General features: G+C 42.2%; 1 protein-coding gene across 2 annotated transcripts; it reads right to left on the bottom strand.

Annotated features, from left to right (window-relative positions):
* Nucleotides 1-1392: 1392 nt before the first annotated feature.
* LOC136996176 (phospholipid-transporting ATPase IC-like) lies at nucleotides 1393-18953 on the bottom strand. Of its 2 annotated transcripts, XR_010887486.1 has the most exons (17): nucleotides 18851-18953; nucleotides 17676-17719; nucleotides 17384-17540; nucleotides 16031-16219; nucleotides 14994-15106; nucleotides 14466-14630; nucleotides 13065-13176; nucleotides 11505-11580; nucleotides 10427-10559; nucleotides 8920-9208; nucleotides 7888-8111; nucleotides 6621-6704; nucleotides 5360-5605; nucleotides 4946-5084; nucleotides 3696-3826; nucleotides 2096-2800; nucleotides 1934-1989 (listed from the first exon to the last, which is right to left on the bottom strand). XR_010887486.1 is itself a non-coding variant. In XM_067317127.1 (16 exons), the coding sequence occupies exons 1-16, from the start codon at nucleotides 18888-18890 to the stop codon at nucleotides 2570-2572; spliced, it is 2373 nt and encodes a 790-aa protein (XP_067173228.1). In that variant the 5' UTR covers nucleotides 18891-18953; the 3' UTR covers nucleotides 1393-2569. The 2 variants fall into 2 exon arrangements, 1 of the variants encoding a protein (XP_067173228.1); XM_067317127.1 differs by having other exon boundaries at nucleotides 1393-2800.
* Nucleotides 18954-22250: the final 3297 nt, after the last annotated feature.

Below are 22250 nucleotides of genomic sequence, written 5' to 3' on the forward strand. Positions count from 1 at the left end.
CTGCTGACTACTACAACAGTAATATTTTCTCATTTAGGGGAAAGAACACTTTAGCAGGCAAGTTCACTTCTCATCCATTTTTTCTTAACTTTTTGGTCACTATTTCTTCAAACAATCAAACTTTAGCTAAAGCACATTTCTAACCTTACTTAGCTTTTATAAATAATTATTGCACAGGCCAGATGACATCTAGTATCAGCATAAACTCAGTTGTTGGTTCTCATTTGGAACTATTTTGATGGGCTAAACGTAATGGCAGGCTTCCTGCTAGAAAGCTGTCTTGCAGGCAGAACACGTAGAACCAAACTCTACTGCAGTAATGAACACAGACTCAAAACAGGGGGAAAAGCCGGCAAGACAGAACAGCAGCAGGCAGAAGCAGCCAGCAAGCTGCTTCTCACTTTGTAACATTTAAGACCAAAGGCTTTCTTAAGGAAGTATTTCTGTAGCTCACAGTCGCCGCTGTTTGATACATGATCATTCACCTTCTCCATAGGTACAAATGCAGTATCTGTTTGCAGGTCGCTGCATCACCTGGGCTGAATTTTCATACCAGGAGAACCTGTGGGTTCCCCAAATAAGCCAATATACTGTAAGCAGTCTATCAAATCCTGGAGTATCTGTCAAGACAGACATGAATTTGCTGGAGCGAGTCTAGCAAAGGGCCACGAAGACGATTAAGGGCCTGGAGCGTTTCTCATACGAGGAGGAGGACTGCTCAGCCTGGGGAAGAAGTGGCTCAGGAGGCACATACCAGTGTGTATAAATATCTGATGGGGAAAGTAAGAAAAGACGGAGCCAGACTGTTTCAGTGGTGCCCAGTGACAGGACAAGAGGCAATGGACACAAACTGAAACACAGAAATTCCATTTAGACATTAAAAAATAGCAAACAAACAAACAAAAAGATCAAACTTTTTAACTGTGAGGGTGGTCAAACACTGGGGCAGGTTCCCCAGAGAGCCTGCGGAGCCTCCGTGCTTGGAGATGCTCCCAACCCGACTGGACGCGGTCCTGAGCGAACTGCTCCAGCTGACCCTGCTTGAGCAGGGGGGACGATCTCCAGAGGTCCCTGCCAACCTCGGCGATTCTCTGGAACTGGTATAAGCCGCTCTGCTTTTCATGACTCACTGAAGCCAAAAGTTAGGAAAACAATGATTATCTGTGACAAATGTTTTTCTTTAAGTCTCATTAGAAATAAAAGGAACATATCCACCTCAATCTGCATATTTAGTATTTTAATATCACACCCAGTTTTGGAGTCCAATACATTTTTCTTTTAAACCACCAACCCCATCTATCTCGGAGATTACAGCTATCTCTACTTTTTAAATCCCTTTCCCACTCTTGAACTGTACTATGCTTATCCATATACTTATAAGAAAAGAAGCTGTAACTTTAGAATATTTATTTCCATTAAATTTTTGAAATGTACATTTTCCATTGAAAAAAAACTGTATATCATGGGGTTTTTTTACTATAAAAACATTTCAGCATTCAACCTTAGTCCATGAGTCAAAGTAGGTAAGAGTGAAACATTCATACACCTCAACTTGACGAGTGAAAATATGTGCAAATATAGAGACTCTCATAAAAAGCTTTTTACGCTCTAAGAATGGTATTTATTCACCAGCAAGTGAAATATGTTCAGTATAAAAGCAAACTGTTTTCTAATTAACTGTTATTGATTGCTGTATCTAAAACAACTGAAATGAACATATTTTTGCCAGTTCAAAGGGCAGCTTTCCAAAGATTGAATGTATCTCTTTATAAAAATACTGTCCAAGAAAGTAGACACAAACATATCCAAGAAAGTTAGAAAGAGACAGACAGAGAGAGAGAGAAAAAGAAAATTGCTGTTAACTGTTGACTCAGATCCCCGTTGCAGGGAACGCCAAGGAATCAGCCGGGGGGAGTAATGCCACACCACTCATACTAGCGAGGTGCAAAGACAGATCTCTTCCAATTTAGTGCAGCAAGTTGTAGTCAACTATTGAAGAAAAAGAAATGAGCTGAAACCACACCTATAAATGTCAGAATACCCAATAAAATCTGTTGCTGACTAAAGCTTATCACCAGATATATCTTAGTGTCACCTGTACAAGGTCAGACGAGATTATCCAGGCTCCTCTCAAAAGACCTAGATCCTCTGATTTGCAATTATCACTGTAAATGGTGCACGGAAGGTAACTGTTTCTTTGCAGTTCACTTTTAAAGTCATGATATGAAAAGTAGCTGCAATTTTATTCCAATATATTATTAAAACGTGAAAAAAGTTTGCAATTCCAGACATCACTAAAAAAATTACAACGCCGGGTTTTCATGCCCTAGATTACCTATCTTTCAGTTTCACATTTAACAGAAATAGTTGCACAAGGAGTAGTAGCTCTGTAGAAAAATCTTGGCCCTTCTATGTTTCCAGTAGTCCAAAACCAAGAAGTTTTGTGATAAAGCTTTAACAATCTTCATATCCATATGCCATTTGGTTAAAAAAATATCCTGAGTTTAAAAAAATCTTTTCTTGTGCAATCATTTGAATAAAAACCTTCTCTCCTAAACCATAGTAAAAATCAGCTTGTTCCGTGAGCGTCTCTGCCTTCTGTCACACTGTGGCGTAGGACTGCGTCCAAAGGAGCACGCTTTTTGCGTATGCTGCGCCCAGAAGCAATAAGATCAGCGTATCCCCGCTGATGGGAGAAAGCGTAAGCAGAACGACGGCCAGATACCCCTCGTCGAAAAGTGCTCTGTCTTCGCTTCCATTGCTCTTCTTCTGCCATGTATTTCTTATGGTTCTTCTGAATCTTCATGCATGCAAAACCAGATTAGATTACAGATACACTACAACAGACTAGATTATAAAGGAAAAGAGCTTGTTTGCATTTACTGTTTGGGGAAGTAACCCGATACTTTTTTACAGTGTTAACAGCTTAACAAGAGGGTTTCTTGTTTAACTTGATTGTGCTAGAAACAAGAATATATACAGTAACACATCAAAGTTTCCTAAGGGCTCACTGTGTTCTTTTTTGCACTTCACTAATTGTTTTCATTTATCTTTAAATGCCTTTCATTAAAGTGGCAATCCATAGATTGAAGATGCATAGGATGGCTTTGAACTGTGTTCTCAGACTGGCAACTTCTTTCTTTTTAAACAACACTTCTTCACAATTATAACTATTTTTATGCGCATATGCAATTTGTCAGCTCTAGGCAAAATACAAGCACAACAAAAACGGCTCACTATATCCGGATACACAGTAATGAAACTCCAGCATAGCCCAAATGAAAACAAAAGTCACACCATCGGTAGCTTCAAGGAAGGCTCCTGTGGTTTTACAAAGGCAAGTGCTGAGCCGAGAGAAAGGATAAGTTAACTAAGCTGCGTGATGAGCTTGTACACGCACTTCTACATTACACAAGCACTCAAGGAAGATACGGGGCAATAAGAATACATCAAAGTAACATTCTACTTTGGATGGCAAAACATCCTGGCAACAGTCTTCACGCAATTAAAAGTCTGGCTTTTGAACAACCCAGCTGCCACCCTCCCTGGTCACAGCAGCCGAATTCTACGGTCTGGGGTAATTTTCCCTAGAGCACAATCACTTATCTCATTTGTTTCTGAATATTTGAACTAATACTAGGTCTGTATTTACTTACAGGATCAAATTAACCAAAATACTGTAAGACTCTACTTACTCTATCACTTTCTGAAGGCCAAACCGTCATTGATAAGAAACGCAGCGCAACAGCGGGAAGTAAGCAAATAGCAACTGATAAAATCATGGTCAACCAAAGGTACGGCTGTCTCAGAGCATTGGGCGCAGTTCCTAAGAATAACAAGCAGAAATTAGTTTAAGAGCTTACATAGGATATGATCAAGTAAACTAGTTATAAAACATAAATAACATACTAAAAGCCACAGCTTCTTCCCTGAGGACCTAACACTCGGGTACTCTGTGGTGTATCACAACATCAAGCTTTTATTTATAGAATCTACTATGAAGAGACAAAAGTTTACAAAACACTTCCATTACCTTTACAACTTAGTCATATTCATGTTAAAGCTCTTTTAAGGGCTATGTGAGGCTGAGAGACAAATGCTTGGCTGAGATGCATGGCTTTGGTACTGCTTTAAAACATACAAAAGCAAGAAAAACTCCTGGTACCATTGCTATGTATGTGGTCTAGTACATAAGTGATACCTTAATATGAAACCCAATCTTATGGAACTTTATCAAACTAACTAGCAGCTGTGTCTTTATATACTTCTGAAATGTGTAAGATATTCAAGTACAAGGAAGTTACTAAAAATTCTAAAACATTACTAAAAGTCAAAGAAAAATATTACATTAGAGGCAACTACCTTTTTTTCAGTTGGATTTGGCTTAAAAATGAGAACATAAAATTGAGGGGGTTATCTCTTTTTGGAATATTTAGATTCAGGCAACATAAAAATGCTTTGTCACTCAGAAGACTAGGAAGCTCAGTTTTCCCAAGAAAAAAGTTGCCAAACGGCCTCTAGTCATGCCTCATTGGACTTCCAACAAAACCCCAAGGAGCTGGTAGCAACATTTGGCTCTGTCTTGCTTTGGGATTTGACCTTCCACTGATCAGTTAGGGTATGTATTTCACATGTTGCCAAGTCACTCTGTGAGATCATCAGATTCCCTTTATTTCAGGCTGTCCCACCAATTTTAACTTGATTTTCATTTGCAAACTCCCACTGCTGTGCAGTATCAAGTTCCAGCTCATTTTCACTGAAAGAAAAGAATTATTCCAGTGGAGCAACCTGGCCCCAAACATCAACAAAATCTTCCTTTTGAAGTGAGTTAGTATTTACCACCATTTACTTTTACAGGCATCAGTTCATGCCATGACATTTTGGCAGTAGTTGTGCTCAAAGCTGTTTGAGACAGGAACAAGACACGCAAAAAATAACGACTGACCTGTAAATTGAAAGGCGGAAGGAAAGAGAACATGGATTCCAGCGCTGTGAAAGTCAAATGTGATACCAAAGTAAAGTGCAATACTCCCAAACACTGAGAAAGCGTTAATGAAAGTCCAGTAAGATGTATCCAAACCAATCTGAAAGTAAAAACAAACAAACAATCAAAACCTCTGAATTAATTAATTAATTAATTCAAAAGATGTGTCAAGTACTCTGAAGACTGCCAACTTTTTGGTCAAATCTTCTGTCACATAGTTACACTTCAGACTGAAAAATAAAGTTTTAAAAGAGAAGAGAGAAGGCAAAAAACGTGGAAGTTTTTCTGCATATTGTTACATTTCCAGGAGAAGTATTTAGAAACATGACCAGAAAGTGTTTTCAGAGCAGAGATCATGAAACTAAGCTTACTTGCCTGAAAATTGACGACAAATATAAGAGAAGATGCTGTTGTGACAGCAAATGACTGATAATCTGAAGGTGCTTCTCCATCTCGTCCCATAGTTTTAAGATAAGCTCCATACGGTATGAAGAAGATTATCAGTGAAGTTATAATTCCATGAATCAAACTTACAAAGAATTTCCTGTAGTTAAAAAGTAAGTCTTTCTGACCCAAAACATACAATCCAGGGAACCGAAGACTCAATCTGTCGCTTACATCCTTAATAAAAGGAAAAAAAGTTGCTGCAATTAGAAATGAGCAAAGGCCACAGAAAAAGTTTCTCCCCTCAGCATCATCTGGGCCTGGAACAGGAGCTTGGCGGGGCTACAACGACAACACAACTTTCTTGTTCTCAGCCTGAGCTTTGAAGAGTTAGAAACTCCAGCGCCCCAAAGGAAACAGCTCTTTTCCTTTCCAAACAGCACTGGGGGCTGCATGCATTGCTCTGTGGAAAGTCCTGCTACTAGGAAGAACCAAGACTACAGAACATTTCTCACGCAGCTACTGCATGACCCGTTTCCAAGATTTCTAGCTTTTTAACTCATTATTTGCAAAGACAAGAACATCCACAGCTGTGTTGCTCTTTACAGCTACATATTGTGTAGGAGTACTTTCACTACACTGTGAATAAGCAGAATACTAGTGCTATCATTGCATATCCTGACTCTGCATCATTGCATATGTCTCTAACACATACTCAGGAGACTGCTTAATTTAGTGCTGAATTTATTTTAGCTTTTATCACAGAAGTTAGCAGAAATATTGATTTGCCCCATCAGCAGGCAAGCCTTGTCTGGAAAAGCAAGCAGACAAGGCCAAAGCACCTGTCCCTTGAATTAAAACAAACGCTGCACACCAAGACATACTACCAAATACGAGGTCATTCAAAATCGTTCGGTCCCTGCACCTTCAGCGCAGAAGGATGAGGAATATCTTCTCCATTAACAAAGTCACCTGTTGCTATTCCACAACATCATTCACACAACACAGCAGGCACTTAGAAATAATTTTAACAAACAGTGTTAACACTGAAGACCTCTGGCCTGCTCAACTTTGGCTATTTCAATAACCCTCTACTTATTGTCTTTTGTACCACACACACTGAAAAGGCAAGAGGAATACTTTTAAAAGGGGGGGGGGGGAAGCCTTGTATGTAAAACAAAGCAAAGGGTTTCAGTGTAATTTAACACTTGATGCCCTTGCATTCATCTCCTGTTAACAACATGGCACATACCTGGTCAAGCAAGCCGACCAGCAGGACCGGAAGGCTAGTATACATTACATTGTACAGTGTGATGAACCAGTCTTCATACGCTGTCTGCAAAAAGAAAAGGAAACTCAACTGTTCATTATTTCTTTTTGATTACACCTTTTCCTTCCAATTTTTGAGAAAATTCACACTCTATAATAGCATTAAATTACCCATCTCAGTGTTTCCCCAAAAGCCAAGCAGCACCTTAGGTCAAAGTTCTGGGAAAACCATTTCTAACCTGTATTAAGCTGCCTCACTCCTTACAAACCATCTACGTTACCTGCCCTGAAATACTGTCAAACCTGACATCTCGTGCTGAGCGTCACTCGGGTTCACAGCTGCACTGGTGACTGCGATGAGCGCTTGGCATCCCACATGCAAGTCTGGTGTTAACCCCTGTGTCTTCTAATACTCTTTTCTGCTCTGCCCTAGGCACCCACAATTGCCATCAAAGCAAACACCATTAGCCTCAGGCAGGGCTGCTTGTTTGCAGCTGTGGCCCTTGACTCTCCATGGTGGTGGTGGTCTATGCCTTTAGAACTGTGGGCCTCTTGGCATCGACCTCTGGAGATGTGTTTCATCTCTCAAAGCCCTTGTGGTGCACAGGTGACCACAACCCTGCAACACTATTCGAACTTGGAGCACTGTCCTTTATAACAAACACACTTAAAGCCACGCTAAGCAGCAATTCAAGATTAAAAAAAAAAGGGGGGGGGGAGGAGGTTTGGTTTCATACTAATACATAAATGCACCATCTCTTCATCTCACTTCACCTGGGAATATCTTAAGCTGCAGCGCTGGGAAACACCTCATTGCCTCTCCCTGAAATAAATGCTTTTGCACATAAGTTTTTCTCTTTAGGAGGAGACAGGCCTGAATTCTCTAAACAATCCAGATTTTGTGGCACCTGGTTCACTTTCCAGGCTTTTGGAAGAGGGTAAACAAAACAGTGTTTTGCAAACAGCTAAAGACTGAGAGAAAAAAGAAAGGTCAAACCCCTGTTTAACCATCTCTTTTTCCCTGTACAACCATGATACTGACTTTAAGTGTTCTGACATCCTAACCTACTGCTTAGCTTACAACTAGCTAGCTTAGTAGTTATTACCTAATCTCTTGCAGAAGTTATTGCCTTTAAGTCTGTTCACATTAACTTCAGGTTCCCATCACTTCCCAGTTTAAGCCTTTGCTATTCTGCACTGACAAAAAGGAAGATCTGCTTGTTCGTATTAAACACATGCATGTCTCTCACCTGGGCAGAAAAGCCATTAAAGAACGAATACCAGATGTGGGCTAGCGTAAAGGCAAAGTTTTTGTAGAAAAAAAATCTTAGAAACTTGCACATCCTTATGTAAGACCATCGGCCATGGACCAGCAGCAGTCTTTGGAGGTAGCGGAATTGCCCAAAAGCGTAGTCGCTCGACATGACAGCTTGCATCCCTTCTTGGCCGCTGATTCCAACTCCGACATGGGCAGCTAAGTTCATGAAACAAACACCACATACTAATTGTACGAAGGGATAGGAACAACGTGACTGAGCACAGTCCTCTACCAATCCTGTTCTTTACTTCAGCTTCTCCTGCCCCATTTTATTTTTGTATGCAGCACAAAGGCTACTTTAAAGACCAACACAACGGTGCATAAGCCCTCCCTTCCTCTGATGTTTACTGCTTACAAGTCCACAGTCATTCGGATTCTTTCGCTCAGTACTTACTCCATCAGAATGGATGCTGGTATCAAGAGAAGGGAAGGGAAAGAAAGGGAAATTTGACTGACAGAACTGAGTGATGAGACAGAGCAAGGAACCCCTGAATGAACTGACCAGGCAGTTTACAAATATAGATTCCTAATATAAACCATAACCCAGAAATTTCCTTTTCAGTGGATTTTTTTTCAGGAAGCATTTCAAAGAGCACCAGTTGCAGTACAGTATGGCTAATGCCTCTGAGGACAGGATAGCAAAGTTCTTGTTCTGCCTTTTATTATATTACACTTTTGTAGCCCACAACACGACAAGAGATGTAATCCAAGTCCCTTCTCAGGGAATGTCTACAGAAAAAGCTAGAATATAAGCATATTGGCAAAAAACACCGACCATTTCATATAAGGTTTTCTCAGAAAGGGAAAGCACACACATAGAAGCTAACAAGAACCACCAAAGTAAAGTTAACATGGGTAATGAAGTAAATTCTAGATTCTTCTTAACACCTTAATAGTGAAAAGACAGTGGAAGAATTCCCAGAAGAGATGTTTCCTAACAAAACAAACTTTACAGCTCGCTTACTTTTAATCATGTTTACATCATTGGCACCATCTCCAATAGCCAGAGTAATAGCTTTCTTGTATTTCTTCACGAGCTCAACCACCATGGCTTTCTGCTTTGGAGTCACTCGACAGCAGATCACAGCCTTGCATTCGCATGCCAAATCTACAAAGTTCTTTTGCTGCTGTTCTTTGTTAGCTTCAGCCCTTCTTCTGTTCTCAATTTGCTTTTGTTTCTCTTCTGCTGTTTTGGGGAATTTCAATTTAAGTTTCTTTTTCTTCTTCTTCTTCTTCTCTAGCAGGATTTCATTCTGTGTAACCCAAGACAGAAACAAGCTATGTTTCAAACAGCACTACAAGGATTGCCTTAACACACACACACAACACAGTTAACTTCATTATGTCCCCTTTACAGCATTTTCAAAAGATGCTCATGCAGAGGAGCGACAAATAATGGAAACAATGAATAAAAGGTATTGGTGAGATTAACAAAACCAAAACACTTGTATTTAGTGTCACCACAATTCTTGCGGTTTGAAGGATTATTTCTTCTGATAGGAGCTAATTCACTTTTGAAAAACATTCTGATATTTAAAACTCCTCTCCCTCCTATTTCCCCATCTCCCAAAGGAAGCTTGACCACACTAAATTCATGCTAAGCACATCAGAGAATCACATGGACACAAGTTAGCTCTGAGGCAGTACAGCTGGAAGAGAGAGTTAACAGAGAGCTGCAATTTTACCTAATTCCCCTAGATTACCTTTCGGGATCCCAGGCCTGCTTACTATGCCTTACAAAGAACACTATTTACACATTTGTATAGCGAATAAAGGCTCAGGGTTGGAACACTGAGATGTAGGCAGACAGTTCTTGGCTGGTTTTGGTCTTTCTCCTTCATAGCTGTCTGTAGAGCAGCCTGCCAGCAGGAGAGGTGATAGTCGTTGAATTGCTGCCGGTTCCCTTTCTGCCGGGAGATCTTTCCTCTTTTCTAAGCTCCTGTGAGAGCACTATATTGCAGGACTGAGCAGGAAACAAGCCTCTTGCCTTATGTTTCTACCATTTCGCTCACACCTTTTATTTCAAGAATGATTTCTGTGCCTACACTGAAGTCATGCATCCTGTAAAGGTAGCAGCCATCTCTTTCCCTTTCTTGTTTGTTTGGGTTTTTTTGTTTTTTTGTTTTTTTTTACATTAGACTGGTATCCCCATGAAGAACAAACATTCTGGAAACCAAACTGCTTTTGCTGAGGTTTGGTTTTACTTCAATGGCAGCTACCAAGGTGATTCAAAAGGCCTGAGACATTCCTTATTTTACAGAGCACTTTTTTTTCCAACCTTCAACACTAAAAATATTTCTGAACATAAATATCAAAGATGTTCAGCTGGTGGCACAAGGGCCAAAGGATTTTCACTGACTGGTTTAGCAAAGCAGACAAATGAACAGAGTCCTCAGCAGAGGACGCCGTGACATGCTGGTACTCCTGGCCCCAAATTCTCAAATACACAGGACAACCTCTTTGGTACATACCAGCCAGGAGCCAGTGATTATTAAAGCACGATCTCTACCACTTTGAAAGAATGGTTCATTCATTCTTAGAGAGGAATGTGTACTGGATCCAGCTCTGTTCCTCTGGTTTTCCAGCCTTGTTTGAAGAAGAGCACTGGAAAGAGAAGGAGAGACTATTATAGAAAATTCAAGGATAAACTTTAAACTAAGCTAGATCAGTCCCAGACTGGAAATCTGTAAGAAAGAAATGCAATATATGCTACGAGAACATTTTGCTATTTATTACGTGATGCTCTAGGTAGTGCTGGAGCAACAGCAAAGACAGAGAGTCACATTAAATCAATATCTTTGATGTTTTTCAAATGAGGAAAAGTTGCCATTACAAAAAAATGGGTCAGGAGTAGTTGTGACACACTGTTACAAGGTCCTAGTTCTTCTCCCAACACCATGTAGCCCTTCCTTGGGTCTGAGCATTTTGACAAACTCTTCATCACTAACCTCTGGATACCTTGCAATACATCATGTTTACGTTTTTATAGCATGGGTCCGCGCTGCGTACAGGAGTGTGGGATCGGGTGAAAGACCAGCTGGGGTAATACTGGAATTCTGGGACAGGCTATGAGAGCAAAACCTGGCACAGATTTGCCTACAAATCCTACAGCAGCACTCTCTGGGCTGCTCTACATACCGAACTACTCAGGATTTGGACTAGGGAGAGACCTACTCAGCCCACTCCAAAAGGGAGCATTCTGGAACGAAATCTCTGTCAATTTTCAGAGGATTTGGACCATGGTTCTACTCTAGAGGGCACAGGGCTGAATCTTACTTATATGAACTATAGCACAAGTTTAATGTCAAGAGTGCTTCCCCCGAATAGAACATCACCATCTTTACCCACAATGAAGACGTTGCTTTGTAAAATTACAATTCTGGAAAAAATCCAAAGAAACAGACAATGTACAACTGAACAACAGCCACCAAATGCTGTTCAGTTCACTGAAGAATCACTGCAGGAGAAGCCAATGTTACTACTGGGATGATTTTGAAAATTAAACATTTTTAACTTCCACACAAGAAATCCTTTGTGCTTTTCACTTGCCTTATATCTTCCCCGTAGCAGATTGTTGTTTCATCTGTTAAGAGTTCACAAGAGAATCCAATATTTTCAGCGGTTTCTACAATTGAAAAAAAAAAAAAGAAGAAGAAAGTGTCTACTTAAAATTCTGTAACATGTTACTGTTGGGAGCAGCCAGAAGTACCTGAAGTCCTCTTAAGTAGATTTTAAACTTGTGTTTAAGTATGAAAAGTTCACTTTCATTTCCACACAGTGTAGATAAATATGAAAATCATACATAGCACAGAGAAGCTGGGGAAGTGCTTGTTAATTATTTCTCATAGAACAAGAACTATGTGGCAATGAAGATGCAGTGGGCGATGGGTTTAAAGTCAACCACAAAAAATTATTTTTCCCAGGCAGCACTATGGAACAGTATATTCCATGGTGGAGCGCACCGCCACAAGATATTCTGAATACACTATACTATAGTATGCAACTATAAACGACCTGGAAAAGTCTATTAGCTAATTCTGAAAGAAAGAAATATCGAGAGCTATTTAACTTGATGGTGGATATGCCATCTCCATGTCAGAGAGTCCTTACACCAAAGACTACTGACAGACTTGACCACAGACTATGCCTTGCTATCCTGCCCTGTGCTTACACTGGATTCCTTGACCAGTGTTTGATCCCACCACACATTTTGCTAATGCTCCAACCCAGCTGCTGTATTAGCGAAACGGGACGGTCACAGCCGCTTCAGGCTGGAATAGTTGGGATACTGAAACACAGACCGAAGAAATAACTTCATCAGGTTCTCATTGATGTCCCAAACCCAAGTTGAGAGTCAAATGCAGATTGGAGAGTTAGGAAAAAAGGAAAGGGATTAGTCTGAGGCAGAAGTCTGACGAGACTGCAACAGTTGGACAAGCAGGAGAGGCTAAGACATTGAGTTAATGAGACCGAAAAATAATTTTTGTCATCAAAAGATGTATGAAGGTTAATTATGGTTTGTACAACTCTTAACAAACATAAACACTTTAAGGAAGTGTTAACGTAACATAGCACTTCTTGTCATCTTTAAAGAGATACTGTGCTTTGAACTGCAGCTTAAAAGGACCATATTCACATTTATGATATGACCCAGCGAGGTTTCAGACCCATGACAACACAGAGTGCACGTAATGGAGGACTGACGTATGGAAACAGAACTGGCTTCACCAACGTCTTCCAAGGAGGCGTTCCTACCTGCAGAGCCAGGCAAGCCTGGTGGTTAAAAGCAAATTGTCCTGCATTTACTTTGCTTTGGGAAAGGCAGTGGCTGGATATTTCCCTACAGAAAACAGTCACAAAATCAGTCACCTAGGCTAATATGCTGAAGGAACACAAATTACACAGAAATCCATTTAGTAAACTCTGTACTGGGAACAGCTGGCATGAAATACTGTGCATATTGTAGAAATTCCTCCACTTTTGATTTAAATGACTTTCATACTAAGCTTTTCTAGAAACATATGCTTTATTTCTAGTTTGCATTTGTCTCAGTTTATCTTCTAGCTATCATCCGGCTTTCGCTAGCTCTTTGGCTGCAAGTAAACCCACCTTTTTTGTCACCAGTAAGCACCCAGATTTTAATGCCTGCTTTTGAAAGTTTGGAAATTGTTTCTGGAACTCCATCCTGTAGTTTGTCCTCAATAGCTGTCGCACCAAGGAGCTGGGAGTTAGATGAAACACAAGTATTTAGCAAAAGAAACATGCATACAAAACTGATTTCAGATACAGAAGAATTCACAAACCTATAAGAAGTATCCTCCATTAAAAAAATACGCAAGTCTTGAAACCATGTTATTTAGAAACCTTCACCCAGTGATGCAAAACAGAAATGAGGGGAACACTGTCTAGCATACTCAAACTGCATGATTTACTTGTCACACCAAGATTATGACTGTAGATAAAGAAAATTCACCCAGAGACAGCATTAGTAAGCAGAGCAAAAGAACTGTATCTGATATAAGCAGCTTCTCTGCAGTTTGAGTAGGACGCAAATCCTATTTACGGTTACTGCTTTTTGAATTGTTTGCTCAGAAGTTTCCATGCAGGTTGCATTCCAGAGTCTTAAAGTAGCAAGTCTAAAATGTCCAAAAATGACCGTGTTGAAATGCTGTGATAATAAGTGAGATCTGATCTGAATAATTTTCAGATTAAACAGTTAATAAATATTATCATCAGCTAGGAGTTCAGAAATCAATTTTATGGTGATCTTCAAAAATGCAACTAACCAGTCTAAGTTTAAAATAAGGCATTTCTTCAGAAGCACCAAAATATTCTCAAATTTTGACCTAAATTCTCTCAAGATCATAGAGCAGGCACCTAAACAGGATATGGTTCAGAGCAATGGGTTTCTATACAGAAAACCTTTAATCTGAATGCAGTTAAAGTAGACTTCCATTCCCAAATGCTAGTATGTGGTTTTACAGGTTTTGCTTATCAAAATATAACTTAGAGCTTAGTTCATGTTGCTTGTAGGATCTGCTACTTTGGATCACACTGTTTGGTCTGTTCACCCTTATATCACGCACGACACTGTATTCAGTCTTCCAATGAAACTAAACAAACCCTCTGACATACGAAAGCTGAATCACAGAGCAGAAATGCTTACTAAAATTACTCCAGGCCTGAAGAATTGGGTAAAAAGTTTTGGGGTTTTTTTTGTTTGTTTGTTTAAAACATGTTTATAATGTAACTACTGGCATAAACTGGAAATGAACCTGCACATTAAAGAATAACAGAGAAGAACAGGAGATGGGGAAGAAAAAACAAAGAAAATCAGCTGAAAATAACATTTTCTTTCATTCTGTTAATCTCTCTAGAATTTGACTTAGCCAATAAAATACTGAAAAGACCTCAATCAAAAGGTCCTAGCAAGAATAATCAATTTTCAAAAAGATCTGTTTCTGGTTACATAAGAAAAGAAGTGCACTAAAAATTTAAAGTTTTACTTACAATCAAGTTCTTTTCTATTTCCTCATATACTTTATCCAGAGCTTCATCACGGTTAGTTATAGTTGCACTGGCCACCATGAACTTTTTATTCCATGCTTCAAATTCATCATGACTAATGTCTTTATAGCAGAGGCAGAGTGTTCTAAGAGTCTCATTTGCAAAAATCTGAAAAATAATGAAAAAAGCATATCCAAAAAACAAAACCCTTCATTTTGAAACCAAACATAAAAGTTAAGATAATAAGCATTAGTTGTGAGTCTGATAAAACAAATCTGACCGTGCAATTAATCCTTGGCATTTCAAAAAGCTAAAAATTAAACTATAGCTGACAAGGCAGTCTGAATTGAAAGACTAAACAGAGAAGTGAGAAACAGAACAAAGTTTAGTGACCTGGAATATTGACAACTACCAATTATAGATCTGCATTTGTTCTAATAGCTTAGTAAAAGGAAATTAATAAAATGAGATTATAGGTGGAAATGAACTTAAAACATTATGATGAAAACAGCATATAATTTGCAAACATACATCTAGTGCTTCTTCTGTAGCTTCTCTCTTCAGATTCCCTGGATGCAAGCGTTGGTAAATTACTGTATCAGCTCCTTTACAATATAGCCTGATATTTCCCTCAGATTCTCTTACTGTTGAGTAAAATATGAGAGGTGGGACAAAACGTTAGAGTAATCTAGACAGAGGAACTGTTTCAGATTATTTTTTTCAGTCTACTGCTGTTAACTATCAAAACTACAAGATCATGTTTCTTTCTAGTACATCATCTCTTAACATAGTTCAACTACGCATCCTCTTCCCTTTCGGGGGGGACAAAATATTTGAACTTCCAAGAATTGTGCTTTTGGTGATGTTTCATATAATAGCAACATCTCACTTGCCCATAGGAGCTGGGCAGAGACATGCACCAGAGAGATGATGCACAATAAAATAATGGAAAAAAATTAGGTCTGTAACTGATTCAAGACTGATTTCTTTCAAGGTAATTAAAATCAAAACTAAAAAGCTGTTTAACCTCAGCCTGCAAACCAAGCTCCTCTAGCTATAGCTAGAACAAAGATCACATACAATCAATTTGTTTTCTGGGGGAAAGAAGAATAAATCATCTTTGTAACATTTCTTCACGCTTCTTCTAAGGTGGCCTAAGATTGACCACAGCAGAGGCCACGCTTGAACACCAAGACAGTCTAGTAAACACACCTGCAACTAATGACAAAGCCTATCTTTTGCTACCCAGAGCTTTGTGGATTAGAGTCTACTATTAGGGCCATGTCACACAGCAGAACTTCTTGACCTCAGACAGCTTCCCTCGCATTTACTTTTTCACCTACAAAATATGCATTGCCTTCGCTTCCTCATAACATGTTGCTCCCAATTTTTACCTCTGCTAAGGAGCTATACAAACCTGTCACTAACATTTAGTTGTCTCTGGTTTTTGAACGGCAAGCTGAGCGGGTTAGGAGTCAAACACCATATGATCGCAATACACGATTTCTAGCCTCCAAACTTTTTTGTAAGAGGTCTTACAAATTAAAGGTTGGTTGTAATTGACTTACCAATGACAGACATTCGTTTCCTATCACTGTTGAAATCCAAGATAGCAAGGACATCGTAAGTTCTTTCAATTCCCATCTCACTTATAGTGATGGTATTTTGTGTTCGTGAAAGAAAAACATAGCCAAAGTTTCTGGCTGCTGTAACCAAGGCCCCTTCATCTGGGGAGGCCGCTTGGTAATTGAGCTGACCTGTGTCATTGAAACAGTGAAAAGAAAAGATATACTTGAGTACTACAGGGCAGCACTCAAACACCACAGCAAAAACTTCTCATCCACTCCTTAAAATAATCGAGAGCTGCACATGCAATGCCACAGCCCTTCCATTTCTGAAGCTGGGTCTAATGAACTGACGGCAGCGCAAACGGAGCCCAGGAACAAGGAACTCCCCATTTTCTGTTATGCATACTTTCCGAGCGGGAGAAGTCACTGAACCTCTTCCCTCCACGTACCTGTAACTTCTCTGCCTCAAAATAAGTATAATTTGAATATCTTAATTTCCCAATCCTTTCATTTAAGCATTTTCAAAGGAAGCTCAAACACACAAATCCTTGGCCACAGACACCAAACATAATGTAATGGAAACAACCAAAAACCATTTCTGGAATAGCAAGAAAGGACAGGAAATGCTGACTTCACGGAGATCTCACAAAAAGACAGCTGAAGAAACCCCTAAAACAATACTCTTCTTCTCTTGTGTCAAGTACGCTTTAACTAAATCTTTCATCCTTACTTTCCACATTCACCAATTCTCCCATAGCCGCTCACCTTTAAATTCACTTTCTGGCATATTTTCATTATTCAGTTTGGTTATTTGTTGCAGATATTCTTAGACTAGACATACACAAATCCATGTGTGTCTATGGAGCTGTACTTCAAGGAACAAGTGCATGAAACTCTCACACTGAAAACACTTGTTTTCACCACACTGAAAACAACAGGTCTCCAAAAGTATCTGTACTTGCACAAGTGTATGTGGAATCAGAGATTATGCTAGTGTCATTTTCATTTTATTCGGGGTTTATGCTTCTGAGACTTTAAATATGGGACCTGCTTAGAGAGAAGTTCAATAACCAGAAAACACAAGACCTCTGTATAAACAGCTCCACTACCTAAGTCTGCTGTTATTTAAGATGCATATTTACCAAAACGGTGACTGTCATAAAGACAGTCCTCCTATCTTAAAGAGGCAGATAAATTCAGCACAAGGAATTCCACTGGGTCTTGCTCTTGTTTAATTTAAAAGAACAGCCTAACATTCCCTCCCACCTATGTGATAAGACATTAGTTTTTGACCTCTCCCATTTGCAACTGGATCTGAACTGCTGTTTCCCCTTACACAGGAAAAATACTCACCATCAGAAACATCAACCATGACTGTGTGACAAATGGCAAGTAGAAAAAAGAACTGTCGAATTTCTGGATCCTTTCCAGATTTTATTTGCTCTATCAGGTAGTGATCATAGAATGAGAGCTTTCCATCTGCATACATGTTCCAGCTAAAATCAACTTGCTGGGTAAAAGAAGAAGAGCGAGGTTGAGTCATTTCACGCGCAATTGCTTCAGGCCTACCTGTATGTCTTCATGTTTTGGCAAGGGAGGGTTCACTACCCACCCTAGGGACCTCAGGATCGAATCAGCGACCTACCTCTGGGTGGTTTTGAAGCTGCCCTGATCCATCCCTGCAGGCTCCTGCAATGCAAGCACCATCAGTTGGAAGCCATAAGAGAGAATAACAAAGTTTTTACAAGTCTTTCACAAAGTAAACAATCACACTAGACTATCTCAGATTAAGAAAGCAGATTTATTCACAACAACAGTACCTTTGCATCCTGTCAAGTATCTCTGTCTACAGGAAGGACATGGAATTGTCATAAAATGTCTATGTTGGTTTAAGGCAATTTTTACCGTCTTCAGAGGTAGGATGTTTAAAAAACACGTCATTATCACACTGTGTTCCTTGTTGTTTGAACTGATCAAACTATAGTTCAGTTTTGGAGTATGTTCACTGTGTATTTTAAATATTATAATCCAAACAAGTTTGGAAATAGAACTAACAAACTTCAGAACAAAAACCTTCTCTCATTACACTTTCTTGTTTCTAAATCAATTTTGGCCAAGCAACGTTTCTACCAAAAGTAAAGCATTCTATAAATTACCCATTTCTGAGTTTTCTCCTGGAAGGTTTCCAGTCAGGTCCTTTATAAAGGAGCAAACAGTGGAAAGCCCTCCAAAACTTCAATTTACTGGATCTTTATTCATTTCCAGGGCTAAACTGTGGAAGTTGAGCTGAAACTAAAAAGACTCGTACATACCTCATTTCACATATACACCCCTCCTGAACAGGCGTTACAATTTCTACTCATTTTTATAGGCTAAAAATGAAAACCGGGTCAGAGGCTGCCAGCTATTCTATACAGTAACGTTTAAGGTTTCAGCACATGTTCCTGTTACAAACTGGAACTCACACGGGCAGAGTTCCTGTTCTAGTGCCCATTCTGGCCAGGGGTTTGATTCCCAAGCCTCATACTTGACCTGATTACTGGGACATCATAAGGGGTCAGTCTCTGTCTCTTCTCTTCTCCAGGAAAGCAGAACCAGGAAAAACTTCCGCTTCCCTCAATTGCTGTTGATACCCCCCTGTGCTTTGCATCCACACACAGAGGTCTGAGAGAAGAGAAAGACTTCACACGGCCCACTGGGAATCCCAGTGTCAATCCGCTCAATAAAACATGCTTCTGGAAGCAGAATAACTTGGCATTTGCTATTGAAATTGAAAACTGGCTTTTATAATAGGGTGCAGCAGTAGTCGCATAGACTTACCATATCTTTGGCCATTAATGCAACATTTTTTAAATGTCATGACGTTCTGTGTAAGTGTTCCTGTCTTGTCAGAGAATATGTAGTGGATTTGTCCAAGCTGTTCGTTTAGTTTGGTGGTTCTGGCTTTTGCAGCCGTGTCCTTTTCAGCATAATACATTTGCAGGTCCCAGTCTATAAAATAGCTTTGCCCCAAACGAATCACTTCAACACTAAATGAAATAGAACAAAGTTCTTACTTCTGACATCATCTCATGTTTCAAAATAATCACACCGTATCAGATCCAGGGAGCTCTGACTCTATTTTCAGGGATCCAAATTACTTAAATAGCCCAGGTGTTTAAGATGTAACCTTTACCATCACGTTACAGAGTACCCTGACCCCTAGACAGGCCAAACCAATGACTCAAACCACGCAGCTCAATAGCGTAATAACTGGTGAAAGGCCCCAACTGCCTTACCAATGCAAAAGTACTGATGGTGCTACTACCATAACAAAAACCAATCCCACGTGGGAATAGCACTTTAAGTACAATTTGGACAACAGTGAGTGGAAGGCTGGACCTGTGTTACAGACAGGTTTGCCAAAAGCAAAGTTACTCGTACTTGATAGGGCAGTAAGAAAGGCCTCTCTTTTGAGATATAAATTGGGTCTATATGATTTTTTTCATTTTAATTTTATTTTAAAAATAGTTTCTTCCATGCACTTTCTTAAAAAGACTGTAGAATGAAACAAGTTAAATACTAACAGGATAAATCCTGCAAATTTTTCAGACATCATTGCTTGGGAAACAATTTTTCCTTATTTGAAGTATAAAACAAATACGCTCAATATTGTAACAAGAGCTTGGTAGCCTTAAATTCTGAGTCAAGGATCATGATTTTAAACAAACAAAGTACTGAGAGACGGGCAGTTGGGTGCAGAGGGCCTCCGCATGCTGGGCAGCTCCAGCACGGGGTGGGAAGCGGGCAGGGCAGGAGGAAGAGAGGCCATGAATTATTGATGGCCGTAATTCCTGCCCGACCCAGAACTGGAGATGCTGTGGGTTAAACAAGCACCAGCCTGGAGCCTCCAAACGCCTCACCGAGGCGGCCGGGGATTTTTCAAGGTGAAAGAGGCTTTGCACAGCCGCCCTGCTCTGCAGGCTTTCACAGCAGCCCGGGGGCTGCCTGGGTTTGCAGTCCCTGCCGGGGCCCTGGTTAGCCGGGCGGGGGGAAGTAGGTCTTGAAGCACAGGGCTGCGGAGGTGGTTTTGTTCTCGTCTTGCAAATCCTGCTGTCCTTTCCAACACCCCGGGTCGAGCGGGGAAGGATATTCAGTCCTTTTACATTTTCAGCCTAATGCAGGTCTAGGTTTGTCCGCAGCAAGAGCGTCGGTGGAATGGAAGGGGCCTTTGGTAGTTAAAGGAAGAAAGAAAGAGAAAAGGTGGCAGTAGCGGCTGCTCTGTAGGAAGGGAGCTTTCGATCAGTGCCACGTACAGCCTGCGTGTTCATCACATTATGCTGCCTCTGATGCAAGAGACCACGAGTTAATTGTTTTCACCTTTGCGATAGCGATCGCTTATGGTCAACTCTCTCCCCCCGCCGTCACACACCCCTTTAACCCCTGCCTCCCCCCAGAAACCCCAAACCCAGCGACTTCTCTATTATGGCGGCAGCGGCAGCGCAGGGCGGCGCGGTCCGCGGGGGTCGGAGCCGCTCCGCGGGCCTGCGTGGCCCCGCTCCGCGGCTCTGCGCGCACCGACGGCCTCCCCGTCGCGGGAAGCGCCAGCGCCGCGGGCGCCGGTTCCCCGCTCTCGGGCAGCAAGGGTGGCTCGTCCCCCCGACGGCTCCCTCGGCTCCCCCGACCCCCGGCCCCGGCTCCCCTACCCCGTCGGGCCGCCCTTCCTCCGGCGGCTTCCCCGCAGCGGCGTCGGCGCCGGCAGCGCTCGCAGGCCGGGCAGCAGCAGCAGCAGCAGCAGCCCCAGCCCGGCCCCCGTCGCCTTTAGTCCCTTTCGCTTTAATCCCAGCCTCTGGAAGCACGCGGTTATGTCACTTTCTCAAACAAACGTGTACGTGGAGGGAAATCGATGCAGATAATGTTTAGAAGATTAAAAGAGCATTAATGCTGGCAACAAGAACATAAACGTGTGGACCCAGTTTCATTGATCTGGAACCTGATCCGGCTTATTTCCAGTAATGCTGCCGGTGCTCTTCCTTCCCAGCACCTCGCTCCCCGCCCCTCCCCGCCGGCGCCGGCTCCTCGCCCCGCTCGGGGCGCTGCGGAGGGGGCGCAGGCGGCAGGACCCGCCGTGGCCGCGGAAGGGCGGTTGGAGCAGCCCCCTCCGCCGGGGCACCCGGCGGAGCGGCGAGGCTCCCCAGCACGCCGTCCTCGTGTTCCCCGGCACCCTTCGCCGGGCGGGGGGCTGTCTCCTGAGCTCCCGCGCGTTTAGAAAGGGCCGCCCGATATTCCTTCGCAGTTTTAATCCGGTTTTGTTTGGGGCTGCCAGTGCCTACGGATACGATCTCCGATTTTCTCTGTCTCACGCGCGCTGAGACGCGCACACATGCTCGTGGGTCTCTGCTCTCCCCGCTTCTTCCCCACTGCCTTTCCACTAAACTCGGCGTCGCTCCATCACAGCCAGGGCCGGGCTTTCTGGTTGCTTCCCCCTTTGGTGTGTTTGCAGGGCTTCGAGCGGGCGCTGAGAAACGCCGCTTGCTTTGCTATTTCCTTCTTCCAAAACCCGAAACCTCCCCTCCCCGGCGCCCGAGCCCTCTCTCCCCAGAGCGCCCCAGGCCGCTCCGCGCAGCGCCCTCCCGCCGGCGCCCGGCCGCCCCGGCCCCGCAGCCCCGCGGAGGGAGGCGCGCAGCGGCGCGCAGAGGCGGCGCGACCCTCCCGCGGGGCCGCCGGGCAGCGCTGGCTCCTCTCGGGCGGCCGCGGAGCCGCGGGGCCCCTTTGCCCGTGTGAGCTGCAGCGGTGACGGGGAAACAGTCCCTGCTGGGGCTTCCTGTGCAACCTGCTTAATTACTGCATATAAATCACACGGGCATCCCGTCGTGTCCGCGCCGTGGCCTAGGCGTTTTCTTCTCCGCGTAGCCGAGGAGCCAGGGAATAGCAGGGGACGATCCTCCCGGCCGCTTCCAGTCCGCGCCCGGCTGGGCATTGATCGTCCCAGGGAGCGGGGAACCCGCCTGCGCTTGCGGGGAGGGGGAGTGGGAAAGACCTTTGTAAATTATCGTCCCTTCGGGAAATTGATTTTTTATTACCACGTGTGAATATGCAGCTTCATTGCCCCGATGTTTCCTTTCCCTTTATTCTCCTACTTAAATCCCTCGGAGCAAAAGGAATGAACTGAAAGTGCTGTCAGATTTCTGAAAACCGTTTACCCCTGTGCTCTTGCCGTAAGTTTTCCTCAAACGAAACG

Source organism: Apteryx mantelli, unplaced genomic scaffold (assembly GCF_036417845.1).
Source record: "Apteryx mantelli isolate bAptMan1 unplaced genomic scaffold, bAptMan1.hap1 HAP1_SCAFFOLD_220, whole genome shotgun sequence".
NCBI classification, from domain to species: Eukaryota; Metazoa; Chordata; class Aves; order Apterygiformes; family Apterygidae; genus Apteryx; species Apteryx mantelli.

Excerpts from the sequence above, each read along its gene's own strand:
- LOC136996176 (XM_067317127.1), bottom strand. The coding sequence starts at position 18,890 with ATGACATTTAAAAAATGTTGCATTAATGGCCAAAGATATG. Across the intron at positions 9,209-10,426 it reads TAATCACTGGCTCCTGGCTG|AATGAAATCCTGCTAGAGAA; the intron begins GTATGTACCAAA and ends TGGGTTACACAG. Across the intron at positions 8,112-8,919 it reads TGATGTAAACATGATTAAAA|CTGCCCATGTCGGAGTTGGA; the intron begins GTAAGCGAGCTG and ends TCATGAACTTAG.